Genomic DNA, 11,513 nt, shown 5'->3' on the forward strand with positions numbered 1-11,513 from the left:
TAGTTCACTGGAACTTAAAGCAAGGCTTTGGGCTGGATAGTCAAGTTCTTCCAGTAAAAGTTGTTCTTTAGGGTCAACAAAGTCCAAAACATTTATGTAAAAAATCCTTTCAAACAGTTTGCATGACTTTTGGAGTTCTCTAGAACATCCATCAAGCCCAGACTCATCAGATAGACTGGGAGACAGTGATGCACAGTATGACTCAATCTAACAGTGATGAACTTGTCTACCTCACTAGGAAAACACTTGTCATTGCACATTGTGATCTTATGCTTGTGTCTGGCTGCTTAGCCGTGAAAAGTCTGTTGCTAAGCACCTGATGAACCATTCTTGTGCTGATGTTGCTCACGATGAGCTCCCAGTATATAGTGATTTTATGCACTGCATTTCATCATTCCTTAGATTCAAATGCTTTGATTGAACTCTGACAAACCCTGAAGGTTATACTGTGTCAGTATTATTCAAACAATAAATATAGCAAGTGTGGCAAGTAGCCTCGCTACCTTACAGTGTTGGAGTCACTGGTTCAGTCCTGTTTTGTCCGTATGAATGGTTTCCTCCGAGTTCCTCCACTTGTTTCCTAATATCATTCTGGTAGGTGCTTTGGTTTCTTAATGTTTGAAAAAGTTTGTGGCTATTTGTCTGCCTAGTGTCCTATGGGCTTTTTGGTTCAACTATGATGCACTATTCCTAATCTTGCATGTTTTTCTCTTCTCTTTCAGCGCTCGCATCTGCCATGGCCAGTGGACAGTCAGCAGCAAATCTGTGAGGTCAGATAGACTCAGGTGGAAGAAAACATGCCGCATAGTCAGGAAGGCATGAAATGGGATGGCTATGGACTTTATAATGAACTCTGTGTTATCACATTAAGAATATTTAATTGACACTATACCACACACTGCCTTTTACCGGGACAATGATTGTAATTGTTTTTGTTTATTAACAGTCATGTTTAGATGTTGTTAAGGTAAATGTATTGTGAGTAATGTATATGTAATGTATATGTATTTGAAGTGTTTGACAAGAGATTGAAGTGCTATTTTTAATGTCAGAAGGATTTCTGCATTACATACTAGATTTATGTCTTCTGTCTGCTACACAAATGTGGTCTATTTAAATACAATTTAAATACTAATTAAAAATAGCACCAGTGTTGTTGTATGTTGCTCCGGATGACAATGTCTGCCAAATGACTAAATGTAGATGTAACTTTATGTTCTATTTAGGTTAAAAATGACTAGTTTGCCACTTATATTGAATATACAATCAATAAAACAAGTCAACAATATCAATAGAAATGAGTTTTGCATTTGCATTTTTACTGGAGGATTAACTAACATAAGGAGGCATAATTAACATAAGGAAGCATAAAGTTCATCCAATTTTACAGTGTTACAGATATTTTCAGTGCCAAAGGAAGCTAATCAATATACGTTTATTATGTTTTCCTAAAAAACACAACATTGTTCCCAATGTGACGGTATTTTTTGCTGACTTGACAATAACTCTTTAGCCAAGGTTATGGTTATTAAGTTAGTAAACGTATATTTATACCTCTGTCCTCATTTCACACAAAAAAGATATGAATAGTATCTTTATTTTTTTATATATTTAACTGCAAGGTCACTGTGTATATTGAGATCGTAATATCATCTCTGCATATTATATCTTCGATAAAAAGTCAACCAATGTGAGACTGTGAAATGAATCCCATAAAAAAAGAAAACAACTACCACCCACTCCTTTCTGCTCTAGTAAATGGTGATTTCTCACCTAAAATTCACAGTCGACTCATAAGTGACGAGAATCGTAAGTCACTTTCTGTCCAACCCACACAGCATGTGTTTTGTAAGTGCTACCTCAGCAAGAACATGTTTGTCTTTTTAATCAAACCGATGCCAATACCTTAGCAATGCCAGTACTGCACTAGAATTTTGGGTTATGAACAGTAAAATCTGTGCTGATTGGTTTTACTTAAAAATTTTACTTTAGCCAGTGAATGAACAAACATCTCCATGACCACCACTATCTTTCCCACTGTCCTCTTCCTTATGTCTTTGAGTAGGTGGTGACAATTACTTTTCACCGCTTCTTGTCCCAAGGATGCTGCTTCAGCTTGAGTCTGCTATTCGTCTGTAACAGCACTGCAAAGCACATCAGCAAAGCACCACATCATCAGATCCACAGATGCACAACAGTAAAAGAGCTGAGTGATGGAAATATGAGATATATGAGCTGACAGAATAAAGTCACATGGTTAACATTAGCGAGACTTCTCTGATTTGAGAATAGTCTTTAACTGGAGTTGAAGTTGTGCAGCAATGGCATAAAGCATAATGAATAAACAGACACCTTTGAAAAGACACTTTGGACAAACTTATTGAAGTGTATATAAGTGTGTTTCAAGATTCAAAAATTTAACATTATTTAAACAAACTATGAATATTTATTTCTACTTAAGTGTGTTCAACCTAAGTGTATTTAATAAAGCATAGAACAATAACAAGTTTTAGTTTTAAATTAAATTATACTCATCTGTATGTGATACAAATGTATGGCAAGTGTATTAATCTTTCTGTCAACAACTCAAATGTATTCAACTCAAACATCAATACAACCCAAAATAATTCAATACAACCCAATTTATAATATAAATTCATTTGTAAGAATATGCTACTCAAATGTATTCAACTCAAACTGCAATACAACCCATGCTACTCAAATGTATTCAACTCAAACGTCAATACAACCCAAAACTATTCAATACAACCCAATTTATAAAATAAATTCATTTGTAAGAATATGCTACTCAAATGTATTCAACTCAAACTGCAATACAACCCAAAACTATTCAATACAACCCAATTTACAATATAAATATATGTGTAAGAATATGCTACTCATATGTATTCAACTTAAACAGCAATACAACCCAACAATATTCAATACAACCCAATTAACTCAAATATATTTATACAACTCAAATGACAATACAACTCCCCTGTGTTGACAATGTTCTTATTATTTCATATATTTAAAGAAACACTGTCTTTTTTGTCTGATCTACATATTTAGTGTAAGAATATGCTACTCAAATTTATTCAACTCAAACGGCAATACAACCCAAAACTATTCAATACAACCCAATTTACAATATAAATTCATGCCAAGTGTATTCAACTCAAATTTATTTAATACAAATCAAATGACAATACAACTCAAGTGTAAAGTATATGTAACTTAAATGCATTTAATACAGCTCTTGTGCATTCAATTTAAATGTACAGCTTAAATGGCAATACATCCCAGCTCAAGTGTATTCAAAAGAGCCAATATGACTTATGTCAATATGTCAATATGACTTATATTCAAATTTAAATTTCTTCAGTATAACTTAAGCCCAAATGTAATGAAATCAATTGTACCCAGTAAAACATAACTTGCAATACACCTCTTAATTTTACATTCCAAGTTTATGACAAACAGGGTACTCAATACAACAAATGGCAGTATAATTTTATCGTATTCAGTACAACTTAAGTGCCAGTTCAGCTCAAGTGTGTTTAAAACAACTCAAGTGTGTTCAATGCAACTTAAGTCTCAGTACAATTTATTGTCTTTAACAAAACCTTAGTGTTCCACACTTAATAGCTTTTCACAGTGAAGGATGTATTAATAAAGAACTCTACAAAATAAATATTTCATTTGTGAAAACTTTGCTTTTATAATCTTGCACTTGCAGCATCTTTCAATAACTTTTGACACTTCAAATATAATTAAAATCTGTTATAGAATGTATAATCCATTAGTTTAGTAGCAGCTGGTCACACTGATGCAATACAATCCGAGCAGTGACAATATGGTAATACACATATGGATATGCACACACACACACACACACACACACACACACACACACACACACACACACACACACACACACACACACACATGATAAAGTTTTCCTATTGGCTGAGCACTGCTGCCTTCACCATAACTCAGTGAGCATTTCTTACAAAACTTCAGCCTTGTTTATTTGTGACTTAATGAACAGTCCTGTCCCTTTGTGGCCTCACTGGGTGTCCTTGCCACGCTCTGCAATAACACTGAATGCTCTCATCACACTCAGTGGCTCCTGGAATAGCATGTTATTGTGTGTTGAATAAGGTGGATAAACCAGCATCAGCAAATTAGAGTCATTTGTATTTCAGCTGACAGTCATGCATCAGTGATCGTAGCTCTTCGAATGGATTCATGGTGACTGGAGAACCCAGCTAGCGTTATGTGTTATGTAAAGGTGGATGTGCCATAAGGTTTAAATTAGCTGATATATTACACAAAGATTTCAAAAAAAAAAAAAAAAAGATGTACACAATGTTCTACCTGAATAAATATTTTGGGTTGATTTTAAATAAGCAATCTAAGCCACTTAGATAAGCAGTAATTAATCTGCAGTAGGCGTGGCCTTTTTGTGTGTTTTTTTTTTTTTACATCACAGCCGATATTTAAATGCAGGATTCAGAATCTTAATCAGGTTTCGCTGTTTCTCTGTTTTGAGTACAGTTAGCAAGAGTTCGAATCAAACAAATAATCTATATCCTCCTAAAGTAAGTCTCCCCTGTGTTGAGAATGTTTTTTTGTATGATTTACATATTTGGTGTAAAAAATGTTATGTAGGATTTATATTTTTATTGCTAACAATTTAAATGTATTACATGGTCTTGACCTAATGTTATCATTAGAATGATAGAGGATTCACAAATTTTAAGACATGCTCGTTGATTTTCAATCACTTTTGGGTGTTAATAATGGCACTAATTAGTGTTGGACCACATCGTACTAACATTGAGCGTTACTTGCTTAGCATTTTCAGTGTTTTGTTTTCAAAGCATCTCTGTGCTTTCCTTATTTTCAGTCTATCTCAACTGTCACATGTGCTGCCATGTCGTCCTCCCTGTCTGTCAGCTCTCAGCTGAATAAGATGCTGCGCTCTTACTACCTCGGCCTTTCTCAAGAAGGTGTCTGTATGGTCACCTATATTTGGATCGATGGTTCTGGGGAAGGCCTCCGGAGCAAAACTAGAACCTTGCAATCTGAACCTAGCAGCATTGAGGGTATCGTAGGAAATGATATACAGTTTCATCAGCCTTTTTGAATGAATACATTCATTTTACCTGCAGCAAAAATCTAACTTTAAGACTTTTAAGACTTAGAAGTTTTTAATGTTTTTTGTACATAAAATAAAGATTCTGAAGCTCTGCTTCAAATTGTGCTAGATATTCCAGAGTGGAACTTTGATGGATCTAGCACAGATCAGGCTTCGAGCTCTGACAGTGACATGATCCTGGCCCCGGTGTGTATGTTCAGAGACCCTTTTACTCTGGACCCCAACAAACTTGTACTTTGTGAGGTGCTCAAGTCCAACCGCAAACCTGCAGGTATAACCAAATGTAGATTATTTAATTAATTAATTTGTATTGAGTTGATTTTAAAAACTGTCTTTTGATTCGTTTTCAAATATAGACACCAATCATCGTTATGTCTGTATGAAGATCATGGAGAAGGTAAAGGACTTCTACCCATGGTTTGGGTTAGAGCAGGAGTATACTATAATGGGTATAGATAGACATCCTTATGCCTGGCCGTCAAATGGTTTCCCCAAACCACAGGGTGAGAAATTGTATGCAGTGTTTTTCCTATTAATTCTAACAGCTATTAATGCATGTTTTACCACACGAAGTATAACTTTTAAATCTGAAACTGTGATTAATTTTGCAGTTTATATAAATATCATATTTAGAAGTTGTTTTGTGTTTTTTCTTATCAGGTCCATATTATTGTGGTGTGGGTGCAGATAGGGCCTATGGCAGAGACATTGTAGAGAGTCACTATAAAGCGTGCATTTATGCAGGCATTAAAATTTCTGGCTCCAATGCTGAGGTGAAGCCGTCTCAGGTAATTTTTCCAGTTTTCATTTATTTCATTTATTTTGGGTCGTATTCTGGGTTTTGAGGAGGATTTAATACATTGATGCAGATGTCGATGTTCAGACCTTTTGCATTACACTGGGTCAAGTGAGAGGAAGAATTGGGTTCAGCACAAAACAAACACAAATAAATGGAAAATAATGTGCTGCATCAAGTGCTATTTTATAAGCTGTAATTACAATTAGGACTATCCAAATGTAGGATTTATATGTAACTGTATAATGTTTTTACATTTTCATTTAAAAGAAACATTTCCTTTTCCAGTCTATGTTTCTATCCCTGATTTTTAAACCATGTCTGATTATGTGCAAATTATCTCATATAAATATCAATATCAATATTTATCAAGTCACCAAATCAGAGTACTGCACGTTAAACAGGTTTGAAAAACTGACTGAAAATTTTTTGATTTTCTGCTACAGTGGGAGTTCCAGGTGGGTCCATGTGAAGGCATCGCAGCAGGAGATCATCTTTGGATGGCGTTTCCTATTGCACAGGGTTTGTGAAGATTTTGGTGTAATTGCCACTCTGGACCCGAAACCCGTCCCAGGAAACTGGAATGGAGCCGGTTGCCACACAAACTTCAGCACTGAGGCCACTAGAGCAGAAGGAGGGCTGGAGTGAGTACACTAATACACACAGATCTGCAAAAACAAACAGATATATCCAAATCTATGACCTCCTTTTCTTTGCTCTATATAAGGCATATTGAGAGGATCATCGAAAAATTACGTGCACATCACATCCAGCACATCCGAGTCTCAGATCCACATGGTGGCCAAGACAACCAGAGGAGACTCACAGGTTTACACGAGACCTCCAATATTAATGTATTCTCAGCTGCAGTAGCTGATCGTGGAGCCAGTATCCGCATTCCCCTGCAGGTTGGCCAGGACAAGCGTGGATATTTGGAGGATCGCCGGCCTGCCGCCAACTGTGACCCATATGCTGTGACCGCTGCTATCGCTCGGACCTGCCTAATGGAGGAAGAGGAGGAGGATATCTTAAATGATCTTGATATTAATGATTTGGAGTAAAACACTCCTAATACTAGATAGATATTAGGTGAGGTGTTCTTTGCATATAATGATACCACTGTCTATTTAGCTTTGTATGATGGCACTTTGTGAAAATGTAAAAAAAGCATAAGTTTGGCTTGCTCTATATCATCAGCTTAATAAATTATTGTTATTCTGCTCAGATAAGTAAATAAAAAGGAGCATTGGGGTCATCAAGGACAGCAAGGATTCCTCTGCTTGGCTTAAACGATCAGATTCACTGTCGTACATTTAAACATATTTTTGTCAATACATAAATATGTGTTAAAATATTCCCTATTGTCTATTGTCTTCATTTCATAGCTTTTCTCTCGGTTGCGCCGCTTCTAGGAGTGTCTATTTACGTTGGAGTTTTCGATCCAATCATATTTCAGCCATCACATCGTGTTTTGTAAAAAAAGGTCAATGGTGTCTGCCATGAGGATTCAGAATCAACAGTGTAGGAGCCTGTTGCATAATTTACATGCTGCTTGAAGCTTTAACCAATCAGATTTTGAGTTGACGGCACTTGGCGCCTAATAACGTCGCCATTTTCACATTCTTTGTTGGTATGGTCCGAGAGTGCACTCGTCAGAGATCTCAATGCCTGAAACTGATTCGGATACAGATATACTAAGTCCATTTTCAAGACGGACTTTTAGAGAAAATCTGCACATTTTCAGGAGAAAACATTTTTCAAAACAGTTGCTAAGCTTTTTTTATGAAAGATTTTCATGAAAGATTCTTTCCTGTAGATTTTGCACAATAAACACACTTAGTTTTAAATTTAGTGTTAAATTGTGTTAAATGGTTTCTCTTGACATGGTGTCATAAAGATGGTATTAAGAAGAGGGTTGATTCAGGTGCGACACCACTGAAGGCCTTGGTGTGAAATGCATGGCCTGCCACTACAAAGGAATTCAATACAAAAGACCTGTCCAAAGTATGTCCTCCTTGAGTAGGTGTATGTATATTATTGAATGCAACAACGAAAGAGATAAAGCAGGGACACAGTAAATTGAATTATTTATGAATAGTCATCCATCTATCTAGAGTGTTTATACTACACACGTTTGCAGAACTGCCTAGAGTCTGTCTCAGGGAACTCGGGGCACAGGTTGGTGGAAACCCTGGACAGGGTGCCAACGCCTCACAGGGCACAATCGGCTGCACATAATGGGGAGAGTAAATAAACATCAACTGACAAATGTGAATTATATTTATACATCATTGACTCGGCATAAAGAAATCTATTTATATGGATATACGTTTTTAAAAATCACACAATGCTTTGGCCAGCAATTACTGTATAAACACAGGATACAGAACAGGAGGCTTGAATTAACTTTGTGGTTTAGTTTGGCATGTAATAAATGAATCTCGTTTTGGATTCAAATTTTACTGCGAATGAAAAAGTAAAAAAACAAGTTAATTAAATGAAAAGTGCATGTATATAATTTATTCAATTCATTTCACATCAAATTTCACAAGGGGGCAGCACATGCAAGCACAGATTTTTTTTGGGGCCCCTGCGTGATATCAGAAAGCAGGGTGGGGTATGGAGTATTCCTGTTTATAACCTCAAAATAATGTTATTAATCTCTAAGTGTTGTTTGGTGTTTTAAACATGATATCCAATTGTATTTGCTATTATTAAGTAGAAATGATTTAAAACTACAGCCATGTAAAACTTCTGGTATTTTTTGTAATGTGCATATCAGTGATCAAGCTGTAAGAATGTTTTCATTCTTTGTATTAAATATATAAAATGTGCAGCTCACACTAAAAGAGATTTTAAAGATCATAAGTACAATATGGATTTTATTACGTAATATAGCGTAATATAAGCATTTATTTTTTCTTTATCTTTGCTTTTTTCTTTTGTCAATTAAAAAAACTAAAATTAGTAGTTATTAGTAGTTTATAGAGTTTTTTTTTAAATAGAGATCTAAGGTATACAATATGTTCAAGAACAGAACCATGACTGATTACTAAATTAACTGCAAATATAAATGTTAATTTTTGTATTTGTAGCTGATTTCTTTACTTCAGACATTTGTTTCTGACTACTACTTTATCTTCACAGGCGTAGTGGAAAATTTCCAGAATGAATATAATATAAATCTTGAATAAAATCTTTTTTTATAAAATTGCAAAAAAAGACTGTAAAGAAACGAATTTAGGAAGGATGCATTAATTGTATTAATTGCACAAGTATCTTAAATAAGCATCCAAATAATAGTGATGCAACGAGCCTGTTCTCTTTTAGGTCCGCATCTTCAAACATATTATTAACCCAACCTGGGTCATGCAGTCAGTCCACAATGTGACATCACCTTAGTATAACAACTTTAAAAGAAAATGCAAAAATAACATAAATATTATTTTATATTTATCCTATAAATGTTGCAAATGATAAAACAAAGACCAAAAAATATTAAGGAAAGATATTTATGTATTATATTTACATTTGCGGCATTTGTCAGACACCCTTATCCAGAGCGACTTACAACTGAACAGGGGAGGGTTTTAGGGCTTTACTCAAGGGCCCAGCAGTGGCGGGATTTGAACCTGTGATCTTCTGAGCCAAAGCCCAATGCCTTAACCACTGAGCTACCACCACCCTGTATTAATTGTAGAAATATTAAGAAACATCATAAACACTAATTGTTTTTAATTGCCTTAAAAAAAAAAAAAAAAAAAAAAAAAAAAAAAAATATATATATATATATATATATATATATATATATATAAATGCACATGCACCATGATAATAAACTTGAATAAAAATAAATTGCACAATCAAGAAATAAATTGATCTTAATTTCTATCAATCCTAAATAAATCCTAAATAAATATCCAAGTAATTGTGACACAACGAGCCTGTTCTCTTTCAGGTCCTCATCGACAAACATATTAACCCAGCCTGGTTGAAGTGGAAGTTTTTACAGTGCATATGGAATCATTTTGTGTCGAAAAAACATATCTTTATGTTTAACATAATATGAATTACTTTTTTGCAAAAAAAAAAAAAAAAAAAAAAAGGTTCAATATTACTAATATTTTCTTATTGTTTTTGGATTGGAATAAAATGATTTTACACCCAAAGTCAAGTCAAGTCAAGTTTATTTCACAACAGACATTTAACAGTTAAAGGTGAACGATGTGTATTTACCCCTTATGAGCAGCCATGGTGACTGTGGCAAGGAAAAACTCCCTTAGATGTTATGAGGAAGAAACCTTGAGAGGAACCAGACTCAAAAGGGGAACCTCATCCTTATTTGGTTGACATCAAGAGTGTGATTATAAATTTTTAAACAATACAGTTGTACAGAACCCAAACTGTATGTTTGACACCCAAATGCCTAGAAATGATCTATAAAAAAATGTGCACAGAAATCATTTGTAGGTCTGAGTGTGCTGCACGCTGAAACAGACTGTTCTCTATGACGACACCCCTAGCAACGGTGTGATGTCTCCTTGGCAACATCTTTGCGCTTCCGTCCTCCTCACGCACGCCTCAGCAGCATCAGTAGCTACCATGAACCCAGCAGGGGAAATCCACTACAGCAATGCAGGAATGGTCCACACTGTGTGTGTGTTCACGCTGGAATGTTCAGGTTGGAGAGGAGCAAAAGAAGAAGGCAGAATGGCTGGGATGGGAGGACAGTAAAAGACACTTTCCTGCAAGCACAAAAACAGCCCACGCTCCCATAAGCACGCTCCTGTAAGCACACATCGTCCACTGTGCAGAGGCTTTCAACCTCTCTGCACCTCTTCGACTCTGTCATGGACCCTGCAGTGCTCATCTTCTTGCTGTACGTAATGATTGCGCACGACCTAGTGTGCGGACTGATACAATACCGGGCACAGGCAGCCAAACAACCGCACAAGAGAGCTGCTCTGACGTGGCGTTCCAGGTGAGATTTTTTTTTTTTTCTTTAATGCATGCACCTTGTCCTGCATGCAGCCAAATGTTAGGATGCAACAGCAACTGTTTTTGCTGTTAGCATTATCACATAAATCATTTTTCTAGACCAAAACCATATGTAACTGATTCCCAGCCCTGTGTAGCAACTCTACACATTTACATTTTCCCTGCTATCACTCACCTGTTTCAACTAATGCTCTAAAAATATCCATTCCTGAGTTCAAGTTAAAGTAGAAAACTATGAAGAACAGAAGGTACTCCAGGACCAGAGTTAGAAACCAGTGCTCTGTATGATTGTGTTCATTTTTGCTCATTTGGACAAGTCTATCCAAGAGATAGATTGGATCTGTTGGTTCGGACCACAAGGGCCAGACTTCGCACCTCAGTCGGCCATGACCCTGTCACCGGTTCACCACTGTTCGTTCCATGGACCACTTTTGATAGATACTGACCACTACAGACGGGGAAATCCCACACGAGCTGCAGTTTTAGAGATGTTCTGACCCAGTCGTCTAGCCGTCACAACTTGGCCCTTATCAAACTCGCTCGAATCCTTAC

At 36.0% G+C, this 11,513-nt stretch overlaps 1 protein-coding gene across 1 annotated transcript; it reads left to right on the forward strand.

Annotated features, from left to right (window-relative positions):
• The first annotated feature begins 4,933 nt into the window (after positions 1-4,933).
• On the forward strand, positions 4,934-7,081 carry LOC124397987 (glutamine synthetase-like). The gene is given in 7 exon segments (XM_046867939.1): positions 4,934-5,114; positions 5,277-5,438; positions 5,524-5,670; positions 5,828-5,955; positions 6,410-6,465; positions 6,467-6,607; positions 6,691-7,081. Coding segments are annotated over 7 exon segments (1,140 nt in total). The 5' UTR covers positions 4,934-4,942; the 3' UTR covers positions 7,025-7,081.
• Positions 7,082-11,513: the final 4,432 nt, after the last annotated feature.

The sequence above is a fragment of the Silurus meridionalis genome, chromosome 15, assembly GCF_014805685.1.
Source record: "Silurus meridionalis isolate SWU-2019-XX chromosome 15, ASM1480568v1, whole genome shotgun sequence".
NCBI classification, from domain to species: Eukaryota; Metazoa; Chordata; class Actinopteri; order Siluriformes; family Siluridae; genus Silurus; species Silurus meridionalis.